This window comes from Sus scrofa, chromosome 10, assembly GCF_054392235.1.
Source record: "Sus scrofa isolate SSC_HxYL_T2T_F1_AM1 chromosome 10, Sscrofa_HxYL_maternal_Yorkshire_Landrace_v2.0, whole genome shotgun sequence".
NCBI classification, from domain to species: Eukaryota; Metazoa; Chordata; class Mammalia; order Artiodactyla; family Suidae; genus Sus; species Sus scrofa.
Window position 1 is genome coordinate 81,002,056 of NC_139392.1, and position 21,512 is coordinate 81,023,567.

The 21,512-nt window shown below is 37.7% G+C and overlaps 1 protein-coding gene across 1 annotated transcript in view; it reads right to left on the reverse strand.

Annotated features, from left to right (window-relative positions):
• PLXDC2 (plexin domain containing 2) overlaps positions 1-21,512 on the reverse strand; it is a 416,197-nt gene that overhangs the window by 60,914 nt on the left and 333,771 nt on the right. The window contains exons 10-12 of the mRNA XM_021064961.2: positions 9,950-10,010; positions 1,955-2,105; positions 204-242 (exon numbers count right to left, since the gene is read on the reverse strand). Of these exons, the coding sequence (XP_020920620.2) occupies positions 204-242; positions 1,955-2,105; positions 9,950-10,010 (251 nt within the window). The remainder of the gene's footprint in view (positions 1-203; positions 243-1,954; positions 2,106-9,949; positions 10,011-21,512) is intronic.

Consider the following 21,512-nt stretch of genomic DNA (forward strand, 5'->3'; position numbering starts at 1 on the left):
AAATACGAAGATGGGAATTTCATTCCACTACTGCAACAGTTTTACTTTTCAAGCCAACTGCTGAATTCTTCCCATGTTGAATACCAACAAGGATTGAAAATATAACCTCACTCTGTATTTAGAAGCCCACAACTCCTTCCTTATATTTAAATGAATGAAATAGTTTCTAAAAATACTTATAAAAGAAAAATATCAGTTCCTACCTCCATTATCTTTTAGATGTAGAGCTATCTTGGTATCATCTGGAAGAGAAAGTCAAAGTTATTATAACAAAAAATTTTAAGGTGCATAAATCTTATGATCAGTAATTGCCTACTAATGCCTTAACTATAACAGGAATAGATTTTGATATTTTTTCGAGTTAATTTCTAGTATAATGAGAGCAAATCTTAGCTTATCTAATGTAGTACTAAATTTTCTTACTGAGATGCAAGATTCAGACTTTAGTATTGTATGATTTTCTTAAGAGCTGTGAGACAAGTATAGTTATAACTTTAATTTAAAGTACATTTACTTTTAATTTTCTAAAATGACATTGTAATTAGACTCTAGTCTTTATTCATTTAAAAAATGATAATTAAGAAAATTCCAAGTTAATTAGAATAGCAAAGATTTGTCAATATTTACAAATTTAACTTCAGAAGTTAAATGCTTATTCATTGCTAACACATATGACCAAAATCATATACAAAAAGATCTTGTCCTGTGTGAACAAAATGTAGAACATGCTTTTTTATGTCAGCAGTTGTATTTCATTCTAAAGGGAAGGACTCAAATTACAGAAATATTTTCTCAGGCTATATAACAAGCCAAAATCATATGGATTAAAATATAATATTGGCTTGAAAAGCAATAAAATATATTTAGCAGCTGTCTTCCACCTTAATTTATCACTTTATTCCAGCTAACTTTAATATCCAATTAAATTTCAATTAAAAGAAAAAGATTCACGTTTAATTTAATTTCTTATTCAAATGAAAGCAAGATTTATGAAAATAAATAAGACCATCTCCTCCTCCCCAAAGCTTACCCTTGGCTAACTAGTCTCACATTTCTCCCTAGTGGGACTGTTTAGAAGAGATGGTTAACAAATTTTGGTTAATATACCTTCCCCAATGAGTTATTCTCATGCATTAATATTCTCTAGGATTTTTGTATTCCCTGGCAAAGGAAATGTTTTTCAAGTACAATTTCTGCGCCATACACAGCACCTCTGTATAGGTTATAGACCAACACATTTTACTGACAGTATTCAGGCAATTAGTATACAATTTGAATGGCATATACATAGAATTACCTACTATTTAGAACCCCAAATCAATGGACAGTTTATAGGCATTTTGCCTTTCTATCTTGTGACTAAAATATTGACTATAATTATTCAAGTTAAGCAGTATGAAAGGAAATCTTTATTTCTTTTCTAGGGAGGACTAGTAGCCAGGATCACTATTAAAAACTAAATCTTAATAAACGGCATCCATGCATTTTAAAAACGTCCATATTTTTATTCCATAATAATGTTGTCTTTTTACTTTTAGACATCCCTAAGAAATCCACTTTGGGGAGTTCCTGTTGTGGCTCAGTGGGTTAGGATCCCGACTAGTATCCATGAGGATGCGGGTTCAATCCCTGGCCTTGCGCAGGGGGTTAAGGATCCAGTGTTGAATGAGCTGTGGTGGAGGTCAAAGACATGGCTTGGATCCCCCGCTGCTGCGGCTGTGGCGTCGGCTGGAAGCTGCAGCTCTGATTCGATGACTCGACCCCTAGCCTGGGAACTTCCATATGCCGCAGGTGCGGCCCCCAAAAGCAAAAAAAAATAATAAAAACATTTTAGAACATAATAGAAATCCAGTTTGCCAGTGAATAATTTTCCCCTCAGAGAGCTTTTCCTGGACATGTCTTCACAGTGACCTTTCCCTCCTTCAGTAAGAAAACAAAATTATCTCCAGGGCACCTTCTGTGGGCAGGCTGGTGGGTGGCTGGGAAGTCGCTGCTCTTCTGGCGGTTGTCAAGACCCTAAATTGTGTGGTTGTTGCTCCTGTGGTTGTGGTGGATTGAGTAGAACTTTCTACTGGCTCTGTGGTGTCGCACATCTTCTCTTTTGACTAATAAGAGAAACAAAGGGGAAAACAACATAAGAGTGACCATAAACACATTTTTAAATTATATCAAAGATGCTGGGCTGAAAAGTACAAAAACCTCTCAAATCAAGATAAGGGATACACGATGTTTGTACAGGACTATATTTATGGATCTTACTAACTTACAAAGTATATAAAATAGACAAGAGGAAAAAATGGATGTTAACAAAGCATTTCCAGCTTTAGATATTTGGGTTCCATCATGACTGCTGTTACATTTTCATATGACTATTTATTGTAACCTAAATTTTATGTCAATGTATTTATAAAAGACATGGTGGGAAACGTTCATACTAGAAGGAAACCACGTGCATAAAAATAAGGTTGAGGGAGTTCCCGTAGCAGCTCAGTGGTAACAAAACCGACTAGTTATCCATGAGGACGAGGGTTCAATCCCTGGCCTCGCTCAGTGAGTTAAGGATCTGGTGTGGCCGTGAGCTGTGGTGTAGGACGCAGACCTGGCTCGGATCCCGTGGGGCTGTGGCTTGTGGCTGTGGTGTAGGCCGGTGGCTGTAGCTCTGATTTGACCCCCCAGCCTGGGAACTTCCATATGCTACAAGTGCGGCCCTAAGAAGCAAAATAAATAAATAAATAAATAAATAAATAAATAAATAAATAAATAAATAAAATAAGGTTGAAAATATGCTCAGGTGTATGAAGAAAGAAGGAATACCCTCACGTCAAATTGGTAATGCTAGATTTTAAAAATGTGGTAACTGTTCCATACAACTTTATTGTTTCAAAAATAATCCACCATCAGTTGGGTGGATATTTAAACTTAAAATTTTGTTCTCCTTTATGAAATATTCAAAACCACCCAAGCGAAAGATTGAACAGCACTCACGGAATCACTTAGTCTATTTTCTCCCTGGCAGAGCTACACGAGGAAAAATTACACATCATATTTTTCATTTACAACTCACAAAAATAAATAATATGACCTTTACTGCTAACGATCTCCAACATAAAACTTTTATGGTTTAGAAGTTGGCATTCTCCCTACTTGTTTGTGTTTGAAGGAACTCCATCCTCTGACAGCCTTGAGTAGTAGACAACTATTCTGTACATGCGTGGTACTTAGACTGCATTTGAAAATTACTATTTTTTTTTCTTTTTGGGGCTGCACCTGCGGCATATGGAAGTTCCCAGGCTAGGGGTTGAATCAGAGCTGTAGCTGCCCGCCTACACCACAGCCGCAACAACGTGGGATCTGCGCCCTGTCTGTGCTCTATACCACAGCTCATGGCAACACCAAATCCTTAACCCACTGAGTGAGGCCAGGGATCGAACCCGCACATCCTCATGGATCCTAGTCGGATTCATTTCCATTGCTCCACATGGCAACTCCCCTGAAACTTATTATTATAAGTACTTTTCTTAAACTTTTCTCGTCGTGAGTGAAGTACAATGCACCTTGCTGCTGCTTCGGAAAGAGGACCAAGATGGCTTTCTTCTCACTAATGAGATATGATTCAGCTTATTCTCTTCTTTGACATCCTAGCGACCATTCAACTCCTCAGACTTTAGTTCCTGCGTCTGCTCAGCCTCAGTGATCTTAGAGTCTCCTGGACTCCACTTTAGTTATCAACCCCACCCTCCGGACCTTCTCTGGAATTGTTTAAGTTCTGAAATCAGAAATTCAGAAATCCTATTTTCAGTTCAGCATGTAGCTGGTCCTGCACATTCTTCTTACCTTGTGACTTCAGAGAAAGCCCAAGCACAACGATTTTCTTCCTTTAATCTCTTTCTTCCCCCTACTGCTTTAACCTCTCTTTGCAATGCCCTTAAGCATGTTGCCCCCCCTTTTTTTCTTTTCCCACAATACCTTCTTAGAGAATCTGCAATATTGATCATAGTTTTTTTTTTTTTTTAATCTGTCTTTTCCATGCCTGCTCCAAAGTCTGCACAGGTGGAGAAGAGCCACACAGCCCATCCTGCATCCTCAGCAGGGCCTTCGGCACCGCTTGCAGTGCCGCCCTGATTTGCTAATCTCCTCTCGCATTATCCTCAGCATCTATTTCAAACCCTTTCTACCTAGAACTGCCTTCCCATAATGCTGCTCCCAGCGTTACCTGTGGGCTCACTTTTTATTTATTTGATAAGAGAGTCATCAGCAAGAATTCTCACCATCTCTACTCTGGCCCAGCTCAGCCTACCTTCTCAGGTATTGTGTGAATATGCTCATTTGACCCCTGCCTTTCTCTTCAATATTTAATCTCTAATTACCTCCTGTGAGCACTTAAACATACTCAAGCATGTCCAATCTTATTTTAAAAACTCCGTCTTCCCTCCTCTCCACATGCATCCTGACGTTATCCTGCTTTTCCTTCTGCTCACGATAAAGAATTCCAGAGAGACTGATGAGCCTCGGGCTTCTCAGATTCCCGCAGTCTTGTTCTCAGCCAACCCAGCTTACCTGGGTTTTCTCATCCCAGTGTTTCTAGATATCTCCTTATTTACTAAATCTTCCAAGTATACTCTTGATATTAGCACTTGGCACAGTCTGTCCACTTTCTCATCTCGGATTTTGTGACACACACTCATCAGTTTTCTGATACCTGTCTAACAACTTCTCCATTTCTTTCTGTCCCTTAAGTGATGGTGGCTCTTATGGATCTTTCCTGACCCGCTGTTGCTCTCCATGCACTCTCACCAGCAGTGTCCTCCATACCCGTGACTTCAATTGACGTCTTTATGTTAATTATGCATAAATCTCTAACTCCAGTCCACATTCTTCTCTTGGATTTTAGGCCAAATAGTCATCTATTGACTCACATGCATGTGGATGTCACAGACATCTCAAGCTCAGTAAGTCTAAGATGGAACTTGTCACATATGATTCTCTTCCTGTGTTTCTATTCTCAAAGAACAGAATTATTTTATTTATTTATTTATTTATTTTTTGTCTTTTTGCCTTTTCTAGGGCTGCACCCGAGGCATATGGAGGTTCCCAGGCTAGGGGTCTAATCGGAGCAGTAGACGCTGGCCTCCGCCAGAGCCACAGCAACAAGGGATCCGAGCCGCGTCTGCAACCTACACCACAGCTCATGGCAATGCCTATCCTTAACCCACTGAGCAAGGCCAGGGATCGAACCCGCAACCTGATGGTTCCTAGTCGGATTCGTTAACCACTGTGTCATGACAGGAACTCCTCAAAGAACAGAATTATTAATCACCCTAGTGTTTCAGCTAAGTCTTGGATTTGCTTTGCTTATGGCAGTGAAGGCAGACTAAAGACCCCAAATTGTCCTCCTGCCACAATACAAGTAGATTCCGGATTAAACATAAATCTTAAAGGATTGCTAGGATTTTTAGGAAGTAAAGAAATTCTCCAAAGGAACCTTTCTTTTGCCTCCCCCACAAAACAAAACAAAGCAAAAGCTACGTGCTGTAAAGAAAGTCAGAGCAATATATATCAGGCAAAGTGAAAAAGACAAACAAACAGGGTTTGCTCTGACGGTAAAAATATCAAAAATTAATTATATTCTGAGAAGATTGAGAGCAGCAGTAGATGGGGGAGATAAATCCAAACCTAGTAGATGGGGGAGATAAATCCAAACCTCTTCTCTCCATACTAAGGCAGGAAAGCATGGTAGCCTCTAAAACCCTCAGGTTCCCATCATCAAAACTTCTTTGGTAAGAAGCATCACCTACTTACATCCTAGGGATTCCCATGCAATAAAGATCAAACAAATCTATACTTGTAATTAAAGGAAACAAATATAAATATAAAAAAGAGAGTAGTTTGACAATGAGCCAACAAAAATAAAGAGCAACGTAATTAGACTTCCAAAAACTTTGCCATGGTTGGGTCACCCAATCTGAAATTTATAAAAATTATATATGAAATAGTTAAGAAATGAAAAGTAAACTTTTAAACTATCTAGCAACAAAGGCTACAAAAATGACTTGGCAGATTTCATGAAATGTTAGATTTAAATTTGAGAAATGAAAAATGTATTTGTTGAAATTACTACCTCAATGGATAGGTTGCATAGCAGATTAAAGAAGAAGAGAGATGTAATAAACTGGCAAATACACGTGAAAAAAATTCCCCAGGATGCAGCATAGAGAAATAGAAGATAAATGATGTAAAAGAGAGGTTAAAAGATACAAGGTAGTGATGAGAAGATTAAGCCTATCTCCAAAGAGCTCAGGAGGTGAAAATAACGAGAATGGAGACAGTCTGATGGAATAGTACATTTATCTTGTGTCTGGAATTTTCACCATGGTCTTCTTTGCTGTAAATATCTTTGCTGCATGCATTTTTGCTGAAAATATTTTTGCCACATAGTTGGCTGTAAGGCAATTTTGCTGTAAAAGATAAACGAACTGGCTGACAGTTGGCTTGATATATGCAATACAAAAATCATGACAGATAATTTTCCCCAAGAGTTGGTTTCTTCTTTTGAAACACACTATGTTGGAGGAGAAAGAGGCCAAGGGCCTTGAAGGCACAGAAGTGAGTCCACATTTTCCACAGAACTTTGTAATGTCTAACAGTGGACCTGTGACAATAAGCTAAGAACAAACAGCAGTGCAGAGGCTTTCACCACACAGTACAAAGCTCCTTTACAAACATGCATCCTAGTATTTGGAAATTGATACCTCTCCCAAAGAAGGAAGAATTTATAGTGAAAATAACATTGGGATGTTGAATGAGGAGCCAAAAGCAAAAAAAAAAAAAAAAAAACAAAAAACGTGTAATGCTATGAACAAGACTTGGAAGGCAAGTGCTTTGTTAGGTACAGCCGAGAATAAAGTTGGTTATTTGCACAGTCTTGTCAAGAATCGGCACACATGTTTAATGTATTCAAATATTTTCTATTTTGCAATAAAGTCTTTTTAAATTTTGTTATTTATTTCTCATGTTTTATGATGTCCCTTTTAACATTATCTATCTATCTATCTATCTATCTATCTATCTTATTGTCTTTTTTAGGGCTGTAACCACGACATATGGAGGTTCCCAGGCTAGGGGTCGAATTGGAGCTGCAGCTGCAGCCTACGACACAGCCACAGCAACGTGGGATTTGAACCACGTCTGCGACCTACACCACTGCTCACGGGCAACACTAGATCCTGAACCCACTGAATGAGGCCAGGGATAGAACCTGCGTCCTCCTGGATGCCAGTCAGATTTCTTTTCGCTGAGCCACGATGGGAACTCCCCTCTTTTATTTTTTGTTGTTTTATCTTTTATGGCAAAACTGCCTATGGCTAGTTACACAGCAAAAATTTTTGCAGTAAAATACTGTGGCAAAGATGTTTTTGGTAAAGAAGCTTGTGGTGAAAATACCTAGAACCCATTTATCAAACTTGACATCCAATCAATTAGAAAATATACATTCTTCTGGAGCACATGTAGATCATTCATACAAATTATTCTATTAAAAGTTCCAACCAATTTTAAAGAATTAGTATCGTATAGAATGTACTCTGACAATTCAATTAGGTTAGACGTCAATTATAAAAAGATAAAATTTTAAATTTCCATAATTTGGAAATGTGATATTGTTCAATATAATTTCAATAAAAACATTCACAAGACTGATCGGCAGAGAGATCTATCTTGCAAGCTGAGTCTAAAATTTCTATGAAGAACAAAAGCCCCAGTGTAGTCAAAGTGTTTGTGAAGGTGAAAAAGGAAGGAGGTTTGTTCTATAAAGAGTAATATTTCTTGTAAAACTACAGTAATTGAGACAGTCATGCATGGAATACTAGTCTTCCAAAGTCATGTGCATCCTATCAACCTCTTAATCCAAACCCTTTGGAGAGCTTTCTCTTGCCTTTAAGATAAAGCCCTGTTTACCTCCGCAGTCTCGACCGACCCATCTCCTTCTCTTCAGCCACACTTCAGAAGTCACTTTAAATATCACCTCCTCAAGCAAACGTTCCCTTATCTTACTTAAAGTGACCATGCACTTAGAGTTGCCCTCTTTGCCCATGTCATCCCCTAAGCGCCGTCCTTTGTTCAGCATCTGTCTAACCTTGCCACACACACGTCTTCCACTTTTGTATTAGCAGTGCTCAGAACAGTACATAGTAAGGGTCATATTAGGATTTGCACATACGGAATAATTTCATCTCACAAGAACGAAAATTTAACCCAGCGTTTAGGCACAGAAAATGTACTGTATGTGGTGTCCTTGTTTACTTACCTGTAACAGAAGGATAGAATGGTTCACCAGAAAGCTAGTAAAGTTGACGACTGACTTACAGAGTAAACGGAACACTGAATATTATAGAATGCACTAGATTCTGAGCTCTTTGGGAATAGAGGATAATTGTTTTTTAAACTTTGTAATTTTATTTATTTAAAAAATTTTTAATGATCTTTATTTTTTCTATTGTAATTGGTTTACAGTGTTCTGTTAATTTTCGACTGTACAGCAAAGTGACCCAGTCACATATATATGTATATGCATTCTTTTTCTCACATTATCTTCCATCATGCTCCATCACAAATGACTAGATACAGTTCCCTGTGCTATACAGCAGGACCTCATTGCTTATCCACTCCAAATGCAATAGTTTGCATCTATTAACCCCAGAAATCTATTAACCCAAAACATGGCAAATCCCCCATAAGTATATTTAGGAGGACTGAGAATATAATGGATTCTTCGCTATAGCCTGTGTTTCATGGTGGGCCCACACTGAAGCAAGACAATTAAGATTTCTGAATTATACTCTTGATATTTACATGAATATAGGTATTCAGTTACAACATTTTAATTGAGGTAACTGTGATTACATGAAAGAAACATCAACCTGAAAATACAACTCCATCAATATATTTTCTCTTTGAACTCAGTTGTTAGGTAAGTGAAATGAAATGAAATAAATGAAGTAGTATATATCGCTACAATCCCCCAAACAATTGCCAACAAGTTGATTAAAGCTGCATTGGCAATTCTGTATGTACTTAAAGTTCAAAGATATCCTGAAAGCTGTATTTTTTAAGATATTTATGAGATAGCATAATAAAAACTTAATTTAACAAAAAGGTTTTGGTAACTAGGATTGTCTAATAGTTTTTAAACTAGCTCTTTGACATGGTATACTTTACTGATTGAGAAAACGTGTGGAATTTTTAATGGTTTTTATTCAAAACTCATACACTAAAACTTAACAAGGAGAGAAGGAACAAATATTTTTCTTTGTGAACTTTACAGGATATTTTTATGTGACCCTGAAATGACAAATGCAAATCATTCAAGAACGTTTAAACAGGATAAAATTCCTTCTGCAATTTTGTTTACTTGCCTGAGTCACTTCTTTGCATCACTGTTTCCATCACGTGTGCCTGGGACTTAGTGTTTCCTTGTTAGACCAGGACTGCCTTCTTCTAATGACAATTTGCTGCAATTAATCCCTTCCCCCCACTGGTTTCTTAAAATTTGAGTGAAAAAGATGAACAATGGCTTCCTAAATCTCAGAAAAGCAGCAAATGTTTACGAGAACCGCCTTTTGCTAACAGAGATTGAAATCCTGGTTCTACTATTCCCGAGTCACACCCCTACCTCCAAACACTCTCACTCCACCCTCGCCCCACTCTCACTCCTCAGCCTTCCCTCTTCTCCTCTTGGCACTATGGAGGCAACAACAGCCCTGACCTCATAGGATGGGTATGAGAATACATGGAGATAATACGTGCAGAGTTAAACCCAACATCTGGGACATATGAAGGGCTCCATGGTTGCTAGCTCTTTTTATTCGATTAGATACCATTTTCCATGAGGTGCAGCAACTCTCTGTGACAGCTTGGTCTCAGGAATCTGGTCATACTAAAGCGTTATGTATACCTCTTCAGGGCATCCACTGTCCACCCAGTCCTGACGATGGCGATCAAATCCACTGGAACACCTTCAGGGAAGGCCACGATGCAGATCGGAAAAGCAGGCGTAGGGCGCAGAGTGGGGTGGGGGGTAAAAATCGAAAGAAAAAGATTGGTAAGTAGTTGATTCTCAAATTTGCACAACATAACCTTTCCTCTACAGAACTGCCAGCTGGAGCGGGGGAGAAGCGTTTACAGGGTTCTGTGTAAGCATTCACTCCTTTGGCAATCGTGCTGTCATGGTTGCGCAGGACAGCAGGTGAGCCCACTGACGCTCCCAGCACTGTGTGCAATGCCCCGCTCCCCAGGCCAACGTGAGCCCAGCAGCTACTCTATGATGTCAGTTTTTCTTTTCCTCATATATATATGTTTTCCATCATCATTACAAATGGATACACATTTTTTGCAGGCATTTTTCAAGATTTCAGATCTTTTTGTTTTACTTAATTTTAATAATTGAAGACCCAGGAGTTCCCATTGTGGCACAGTGGAAACAAATCTGAATAGTAACCATGAGGTTGCAGGTTCGATCCCTGGCCTTGCTCAGTGGGTTAAGCATCCAGTGTTGCCGTGAGCTGTGGTGTAGGTTGCAGACACGGCTTGGATCTGATGTTGCTGTGGCTGTGGCTGTGACTGGTGGCTACAGCCCCGATTCAACCCCTAGCCTGGGAACCTCCATATGCCACGAGTGTGGCCCTAAAAAGCAAAAAATAAAAATAAAAAAAAAATAAAAGAAAATTATGACCCACAATCACACAAACTCTTTCTCTCTAGTGCAGTAAAAGGTTAATAACTCATCAGGTTTGGGGTGTTCAAATCCACACATTCCAAAGAAAGAACTGGCCCTTGTCCTGCTCCTGGGAGATCACCTCTAAGCCCTCGGAATATCCAGCCTGATAAGACTGTCTCTGTATCTCTTGGTCTTGGACTATGCATGACGGTTCATGCTTACAACATGATTGATGGGAATGTCTGTTTTTATTCACCTGGAGCCCTGGGCCGTGCTGTATCAGCTTGACCCCTGGGGGGCTGGAGCTCAGAGAGAAAGTTAGTCATGGAGAATTTCATTCCTACATAACTGGCCCTCAGTAAACACCCTGAACACCTAACGCTTGGATCAGCTTCCTTGATTGGCAATACTTGGCGTGTGTCTTCACAAATGGCTGTTGGGGGAATTAAGTGTTGATTCCACAGAGGGAGGAGGACTGGAAGCTTGTGCCTGAGCATTCATGGACTCTGCCCTACCTTCCATCCACCTTTGCTGATTTTAATCTGTATCCTCTGGCTGTATAAATGGCAACCTTGAGCATAAGAGCCTTTCTGAGGCTGTGAATCCTTGAGGTGAATCAGTGAAGTTGCGTGTGTTCCGTGGACCCCTACCGGCACGAGGATGAGGTCATGTGGGAAAGGTCAGATTCGGCAGGCCCTGGGTTATTAAGACTTTGCTCCCTCCTCCTCTCTCTTTGGACTGGACTCACATCCCGCCTTCCCTGTCTGGCCGGCAACAGTCCATTCACTTCTCATGATCCAGAGGCCATTCTGACGAAGTGTCATCATTGCTGTGATCACATCTTACTCCACTGTTTAACTTTTCTCCTTCATGTAAAATTTCGAGGCCTTCCGTCTTATTTACCAAACTTGATTGTGAACATTTTAAAGCTGAGGCCAGTGTCATATCTGATCATACCTAGTATATCTCACACACGACTTCTTTTTCATATTAGAAATTTTATAATTTTTGCCAGTCTATGAAAATGGAGGATTTGCTTTGTCCCTGAATTTTAACATATAAATATATATTTATACATAATAAATACGCATCTATATTAATAAATATTAATCTAAATAGATATTTGGATATTTTTCAAAATAAACAGGCTGTTCAACTTTCATCTTATATTTCCTTACAGTCTCTTCAACTTTTGTTTTATGTTGTCTTATAGCGATACTACAGAACATTTTTTTTCCCCGTTGTTTTTGTAATGAGTCCACATGATGATTTTTTTCCTAAGAATCCTTGCCAGAGATTAGGTACCATGGCATGAATGAGCACCATTTAATTTGAGTGGGAATGTGAAAACAGCTCAACTGTCAACAAAAAAGACCATATCTTTCATCTTGCCCGGACAGGATCCATCAGAGCTGGGCTGTTTTATACCTACCATCTGTGTTGAACAAGCTGAAGTGTGGAATAAACCCCAGTGTGTGCTCTGGCACCTGAGTTTGAGCATCCCTGGTTGGTCAAGGCCATCTCTGGTTACCCAAAGAGATTCTGACATTTGGAGTCTAATTCCAGATGAGTTAGATGGTTGTTCCCTCCTCTTTTTCTTTCTTTTTTCTTTTTTTCCTTTCAAACTTGGTTAAATATTGACAAGTATACTAACATTCTCTTTTGCAAGATGAGGATATGTCATTTTTCTACAAAGAATATATTTTGGGAGCCATCTGACAAGTAATTAAATGCAACAGATAATTTTTTTATTTTTTATATATATTTTAGCTTTTTATGGCCGCACCTGCGGCATATGGAAGGTCTCAGGCTAGGGGTCGAATCAGAGCTACAGCTGCGGGCCTATGCCACAGGCACAGCAATGAAGGATCCTTAACCCATGAAGCAAGGCCAGGGATTGAACCCACATCCTCATGTATACTAGTCAGGTTCATTACTGCTATGCCACCACGAGAACTCCCACAACAGGTTATTTTTTAAATGCAGTTTGTCCTTATTCCATTCCAGATGTATTCAAAGCCAGTGGGAAGTAATAACTTTTAGCTCAAATTGTAACAAGATCTTAAATTTCTAAGTCAATTTTATCTTAAGCAATTAGTCCCTTACTTTGTTACTTAATCCCATGGAAAAGTACAGAAACACTGCAGTTTGCTTGAGTTATTAAATAATCTCCCAGTTACACTGTGTGAAATTAGGTTCTACTGAAAATATGTAATTCAATTAAGTAATCCATTCATTTATTTATTCACGATTGATTCCCTATTAATTGATTTGCAGTTTACTAACTGCTAGGGTGGGAAGGATTGAGAATGGCAAAATACAAATAACGCTGGGTTTGGAAAATTCGTACATTTTGGTACCTTACAATGCTTAAAAAATTAACACAACAGGATCCTCCCTTTTCAGCATTTTGTTTCATACCCGAGTAATTTAAATAGCACCAAAACCAAACAAAACGAAAGGGTGTATTGTGTAAATCATTAAGAAAAGCCATCTTTCTATTATTTCTGAATTCTAAATAAATCAAAATCACTTTTGAGAAAACCGTCCCCTCTCCACTGAGCAGCTGTGCTATTTTTTTTTTCTGAAACATCGCGACATAAACCATTATGCCCTAATGTGGTTTCCAGTGTTCTTTAGGGGCTCTCCTGCACTGGACTCACCTGGTATTCCTGCTGACGTGCAAAGTCCTGGATCTAACGGAATAAGATTCTCCCATAACTTGGGTTTTCAGCAATTTTCAGTGTAAACAGGTGCCCCAGGTGCGTCTCTCCCTGTGAAGGTGACTTCCTGTGTGATGCGTTGATCTGGCAGCCTCTTCCCACTTGGCCAGCCCATCTCAAGTGCCTTATTACCCCTCCCTGAATGTGTTGTACCTCTCATGTCTCGGCCTTTGAACACGCCAGGGGACGCCTGCCTGGAATACCTTCCTCGTCTCTAATTAGCAGTCCCAATTCAACACAAGCCTTCTCTCCTCCGAGAAGCATCTCTTTTCCTCTCACCCAGAAAAGTTTCACCCCTTTTTCAGGGTCTCTCAATGCCAAGTACGAGTGTCTGTTCCTACACTAAAACCGGTTGCTTTCAAGGTTCTTGGACTCACAAGACTTTGGGAGGTATATGGTTCAAAGGAAGGTTCTGGAGTAAAACTGCCTGAGTCAGAATTATGGTGTCGGCAAGTTATTTCTCCTATCTAAGCTGGTTTCCTCATCTTTAAAATGAGGTAAGAGAGGTTATGTAAGGATTAAAAGTAGACTATCTGGTACATGGTCAACGTTTAGTAAATATCAGCTGTCTGACTACCTAAGTAATGTCTGTGTAGTATGCACGTAGCAAGATCGACAACTGTTGAAAGTGAGTAAGTGGGATTTTCACTTGGTAGATAGGACTTAGACAATATTAAGTAATTGATACTAGTACCATGTTAATGTGAAATGTGGTTTATACTTAAAGTTCCCTTATTATCTTATTTGGGAATTAGTATTAGAGAATCTTATGAGAGAAATATCTAAATTGCTTTTAAACTTAGACCAAATCTTTATTCAATATTTATGGATAGAAATCAACTGGTTTTGTAAATATTCCTTTAAAAATTGATTTCAACAGTCTGAGCTTCTAACTACAATAGGTTTCCAATGTTTTTATTTTCAAGTTATTCCCTTCTTCACATTATTACCTAATTCCAAAACAAATTGTTAGGGAGCTATACTTCAAGTTAATCGCACTATTTTCCACTCAGTTTCAATGGGATGTTGATTTCAAAGCCCTCAGGAACCAGGTTAAGTGAATCCCATTAAATAAAGCAGCCTCGAAAGCAAACAATATTCTCCTAGCTTGCAGCATTTATCCAGTCATGAGACTAAAGTGTAGATCTCATCGCATCTCTAACTTAGTTTTGTGGAAAAAGTTTCAGAAAACACGGCTTATTCCGCAAAGGAAAAATATATTCAGATGAAGAAAATACATACATAGGATTAAAAATGAAGTCCATGCTTTCTACACAGTTGAACCTGGGTCATTTCACCAGTAAGATAAAACATCTACAAAAGAGAATTTAGGAAAAAAACTTCACAGAGTCATGAGACCCAGCTGGGATATCAGGAGTTAGCATATATTTTTTGGTAAAGAACAGGATAGTAAACATTTTAGGTTTCGCAGGCTCCATAGTTTCTGTCCTAACTATTTACCTCTGAGGTTGTAGCTCAAAGCAGCCACAGACAAATGCATAAAGAAATGGGTGTGGCTGTGTTTCAATAAAGCTTAATTTTCAAAGCCAGAAAGTGGGTTCGATTGGCCCACTTGCTGTAGTTTCCTGACCAGTTATCTAAAAATCAAGTTCTGTAAAATTCTGAAGACTTTAGAATACCTCATCAAAGACTGTGATGATTTAAATGGTATTTGCAGCCTTAGGTGTATTTATTGGTGTGCTATCTTAATGGAAAAATCAATTGTACATTTAGTAAGGTTTCTTGCCACAGTCTGCAAAAGTGTGAAAAATGATCCTCCAGCATCAAAGAAATGGAAAGATGCTTTAAAAACATGAGTATCTTAGATGAGAAACAAGTATAATGATAAACAGCTGTGATTATAACTATGGAGCTGTAAGATGCGGGAACATTTGTTTTGAAATACTGAAAAAATTTCATTGGAGAGGTAGGTCATAAAATTTAAAATGTTGATTATAATAACCATTATTGTTGATTAAAAATTATTAAAAAATCACATTTCATTTTCCATATGGGGCATACTTGTTCCTAGTTGGCCTCAGGCATGGGATGGATGATTTCACTTCTAAAAACATTTCTCCTAAAATCAAGAAACTGGAGCTTAAAGTTTTTCAGAATTTTTATGCCTGAACCATTCATTACATAGAGCTCTGGGAATGACAGATGAATTAAATAAAGTACAGAGTAACCTATTACACAGACAATACTGTAAGATAAATTATGAAAATTTACATCATTATAATATCCGCAAGCATATGGAGGACGTTTTCTTTTAATAAAAGCTCTTGATGCCAGGTGTAGCTCAGAATCACAAACCAATGCCAATAACAACAGTTATCTGCAGAATGCAGGGACCTTGCTCTGGAGATGAGTTTCAGATGGAAAACTGGGATCAATCCACCTGATAGCTGACATCCAGAACCTTGTCATTTGCACATGTGGCACTTTGCAGAGTTGCAGTTTTATAAAATAAAGCCTTAACTTTTCTTTAGAGTTCTAGAATCAAGAGCAGCCTTACATACATTTAAAAGCGTAACATCATCAGGACCCTTTATCCTTCCAAATCTTATATCCAATTTAAAATTCACATCTTATTTTTCCTCCCAAATTACTTCCCAAGAAGTAAATATATATATATATGTTACTTCCTAGTTTTTATTTCCCCTGTTTTTCAAGGAAAAAATATTTTCAAAAAGGAAAATAACTTTTGTAATTGGCTTTTCGTGCTGGAGTTCTTTCTTCCTCTGAGTGTCCCCTCGGGATGACAAGTCTGTTTTCAGACTGGAATAGGTAAAGTAGGAAAGGATTTATGCTGGAAATGAAGCTGCATTATTTAGGCTTAGCTGGAAATAAGCTAATCTTTTCATAAATCATTCTGATTAAAAGCTACTGCTGAGGTTGGCAAAATATCCTCACTTATGCACTGTCAAGGCTCTAAGGGAATGAAGAGCATATAAAAGTAGACATGAATATGCCATGAACTAGCAATGCAGAAAAACAATCAGTTCCACATTGGACAATTCACTAAAACCATTTTAGGGCAAAATATTTAGTAACAGCTCAGCATGTTTTAATCAGGGAGATGCCAACTCTACCCAGATTACTAGATATTCGAGGATTTATAATTTTATCACTACATTTAAAAAATCCTTAAAATACTACCTAGAAGCGGCACCCATATGGAAATAACTAAAAGCTATTTGATTCAAAAGGCTTGGACTGACTCAAAGCAATACTAATTTCACAGTAAAATTTAATTCTTATCTTTGCTCCTCACCTAACTTTTCAGTGCCGCTGGTGAATGTTGAAATATGCAGGCCCAGGGAATTTTAAATGATTGACTTAAATATTCCTTCATTACAGAGCATCATATAATCTCTGTATTCACAAATGTAAGCCCTATGTTTGGACACCGTGCTTGTTAAAATTTTTAAGCCAGCAGTGGCTTAAATAGTTAAATCTGAATTCCTCAGTGACCTCTAGCTTCATGCTGATTCACCAGATGTGAATGTCTTCGCAACATGAAGTAATCTCATGCAACTTCAGAAATCTTCAACTCTATTCACAACTAGGTTACTCCAATGTAGTCTTTCAAACTTTTTGAAATAAATCATATCAAGAAATAGAGTTAACATCACATGTTTAGACATTTACATGTCTGAGTATGTGTGCATGGTTGTGTGTTTTATGTGTGTGTGTGTGTTGCTAAAACTATATATTTATTATGATGCTTCTTTTTCTTTTCTTTTTTTGAAACATCCAAATAAAGCACAAAGATTCTTTGAATGCCATTCTATTCCATTAACAAAAGTGCTGGTTGCAACCCACTGGGTAACTGATAGCACAACCTTCCTGAATTGCAACCCTCAGTTTGAATAACACTATCCTAATAGTTTAAAATTTTAATCATACTTATGCTTTAAATAGCATTGTCTGATTTATAAAGTAGTAATTTTAATAGAAAAGTGCATTAAAGTATAAAAACAGAAATTAAAGTAGGTAATATCCTAATGTATTATTAGCTTATTTCTCAATTTGTCTAATGTATTATTACATATATTTATGTATTAATCAATTGGAATCATAACATATGATAACTTGCTTTTTTACAGTTAATATGACAAGTCTGGGCATTTTTCCATGTCCATAAATATCCTTTGAGAATTAATTTTTAATGATAGCTCATCTATTGTATGGCTTTATAAAATTTTTATTGAATGATATATAGGAAAGTTGTTAAAAGAGTAAATTCTATGAGTTCTCATCACAAGAGTTCCCATTGTGGCTCAGTGGTAATGAATCTGACTAGTATTCATGAGGATGCAGGCTCTGTCCCTGGCCCTGCTCAGTTGGTTAAGGATCTGGTTGCTGTGAGCTGTGGTGTAGGTTGCAGAGGCGGCTCAGCTATAGTGTTATTGTGGCTGTGGTGTAGGTTGGCAGCAGTAGCTCTAATTGGACCCCTAGCCTGAGAACTTCCATATGCCATGGGTGCAGCCCTAAAAAGCAATAAATAAATAAATAAATAAAAATTAAAAATTCCATTTTTCTTTCCTTTTTTGGTATCTATATGAGAAAATGGATGTTAGCTTAACCTATTATAGTAAACATTTCATATTATATGTAAGTCAAATTATCATGCTTTTAAGTCTTAAAATTCTACAGCAATGTATGCAATACTTTGTTAATAAAAAGGAAAAATATTTAACTTATATATGAGCATACATATGCCATTTTAACCCTTACAAAAATACATACCACCATCCTTCTTGCAGCTTGATGGATTAAAACTGATATATCATGTTTTTTTTTTTTTTTTTTTTTTTTTTTGTCTTTTGTCTTTTGTTGTTGTTGTTGCTATTTCTTGGGCCGCTCCCGCGGCACATGGAGGTTCCCAGGCTAGGGGTTGAATCGGAGCTGTAGCCACCGGCCTACGCCAGAGCCACAGCAACGTGGGATCCGAGCCGCGTCTGCAACCTACACCACAGCTCACGGCAACGCCGGATCGTTAACCCACTGAGCAAGGGCAGGGACCGAACCCGCAACCTCATGGTTCCCAGTCGGATTCGTTAACCACTGCGCCACGACGGGAACTCCCTGATATATCATGTTTTAACTAGCATTTCTCTATTACAGGTGAGGTTAAAGTTTTAAATCATGTTTATCAACTATTCATATGTCTACATCTTTTGAGTGTATACTCATTTTCCCCCACTTTATTAAATTAGGATATTCTTTTTAAAGAGCGTATCTATAAATTAGGAGCATTAAATCTGTTAAATATATCATCTGTGTGTAATTTGCTATTCAAATCTAAATATGATTTTCTTTTTGCCATTTATAATTTTACATTGTGTAGTTTTTCAACCTTTCCTTCAAGATTTCTTTCTTTGCTTTTTTTGCTCAGAGAGGCCTCCACTACCTTGGCATTAAGTAAAATTGCCATAGTTTCTCCTAGTTATAGCTCGTTATTTCATTCTTTACTTCCAATATTCTAAATTAATTCTGGTTCTTGGTGAAGTTACATCCAAGTCTAAAGAGATAAACTTTATTCAAATTGATGGATAAGAGTTCCAGGATCATTTGCTGATAAACAGATCATTATCCTTTGTTTGGAATTGCATGTTTTATCCCATAATAAACTCACCTGCTAAGGCATATTTCTGAAATTGTATAATCTTCCATTGATTGCTTCATTCCTTCTTGTACAATTCCTATAATGACCTCATTATTATGGTTTTATCTAATGATTTATCAAAACCTAGTACTTCAAGTCTACCCTCATTGATCTTATTTTAAAATTTTTCTTGAATTGTCTCACTCTTTTTATTCTTTTCTGTGATTTTTGTAATTACATTCTGATGTTCCAAATGGTATCATTACTGACAGAATTGATGTGGAAATAACTGACATTTTAATATATTCTATCTTTCTATCCATTAAAATGTTTATCCAGGTGTTTGTTTAATTGCCTCATTGAACTGCCATTATTTCCCTGATATGGAACCTGTACATTATTAAGTTTGTTAGTAATGATTTTAGCTATTTTTGCTATTGGTTTTTCTTTTCTTTTCTTTTTTTTTTTTTTTTTTTGTCTTTTTGCCATTTCTTGGGCTGCTCCCAAGGCATATGGAGGTTCCCAGGCTAGGGGAGGAATCGGAGCTGTAGCCTCCGGCCTACGCCAGAGCCACAGCAACGTGGGATCCGAGCAGCGTCTACAACCTACACCACAGCTCATGGCAATGCAGGATCCTTAACCCACTGAGCAAGGCCAGGGATCGAACCCGCAACCTCATGGTTCCTAGGCAGATTCATTAACCACTGAGCCATGATGGGAACTCCAATCATTGCATTTTCTAAATGGTTATTTCCGATACAGAAAGCTATTGATTTCTGTGTATTCCGTATCTGGTTCTTTTATTTGCAAATAATAGCTTTGCTTCTCCTTTCCAGTAATCATATCTCTTATTTGTTTCTTTTCTCTGTGCACTAACCAGAATGATAGAATTTTAGTGCATAATAGTGCTAATTACATCCTGGCCTTCTTCCCTATTTTAATGGGAATGTCTCTGGACATTAATGTTTGGTATATTTTATCCATTGTTTGAAATAATATTTATTATACTGTTAATATGTATCTATTTCAGTCTGCTAACATTTTTACTTTAGGAAAGAATGTTGGATTTTATTAAATATATTCCTATCTATCAAGATGACTAAATGATCTTCAATACCAGTGCTATAAATGGCATTAATAGAGTTCTTTAAATTAAACCATGTTTGTAATCATAGAGTAAATTTATTATTTGTCCATATTTCAAATATTTTAACTTTGTTTATATATATATATATATATTTTTATTTTTATTTATTTATATTTTTGCTTTTCTAGGGCCGCTCCTGAGGCATATGGAGGTTCCCAGGCTAGGGGTCGTCTGATAGGAGCTGTAGCCGCCGGCCTACACCAGAGCCACAGCAACGTGGGATCTGAGCTGCATCTGCGACCTACACCACAGCTCATGGCAACGCCAGATCCTTACCCCACTGAGCAAGGCCAGGGATCGAACCGGCAACCTCATGGTTCCTAGTCGGATTCGTTAACCACTGCCCCACGATGGGAACTCCATACTTTGTTAACTATTTGATTCTTAACTACTGGGTGTTTTAAAATTCTATACTCATAAATATCACAACATCTCTGCAAATAATCTACAGGTAACATCAAACGTAATGATGAAAAATTAATAGTTTTTCTCCTAAAATGAGAAAGAAAGAAAAAATGGTTACTCTCACTACTCCTAATCAATACTTCTGTACAGTTTGAAGAGATAAAGAGCAGTTAGAACCCAGGAAAGTGAAGCTTTGGCAAAATAGCAAATCATTAACTGCTTCCTGCTAGTGTCTTCCTTGTATGAATGCAAAGTAAAACAAGAAGTCAACTCATAGCTTGATTAAGTGGCAAAAAAGAGGCAGCTATAGAAGACTATAGAAAAATTACTGAACTGCTGAGACTCTTATTAGAGATACAAAGTAATATTTGTTAGAATATTGGGAAGTTGGAAAGCTAATGATTTCAGTACTACAATGGCAATGTCAGCTAAAACCCAAAGGATATCTTAGGGCTAAATGTTCAGAGTGAAGTGGGTGAACTTTTTGAGTAGGGTGGAAATCGTAGGCTACCAAGAATACAAAAATTGCAGGCATTCTTTGTAAAATACTGGGATTAGTGTATATCACCAAGTGAAACCAGACATCTATGTTCATTGAGCCATCTGTCAATTTGGTCAGCTTAAAAAATGATCTGCTCTGGGATTTCCAGAGGAGAGTAGTGCTGAGGCTCAGATAAGACGGAAACTCAAATAACAACAAAAATGTAAACTTTTCCCTTGCTTTCTACAAATTCCTTTTCAAATCATTTCTAATTTCTAACATACTTAGTTTGCTTGCCTTCTGTTTTATTGAAGTCCTTTTCACCATTCCAACCAACTCAGATCTTCTGTGTGAGACGTAACCCAAGCTGTGCTCCCAGGGGAGGCCCTCTGATGGCTATCCTTCTCCCAAGTTCAATCTCCAGTCAAGAT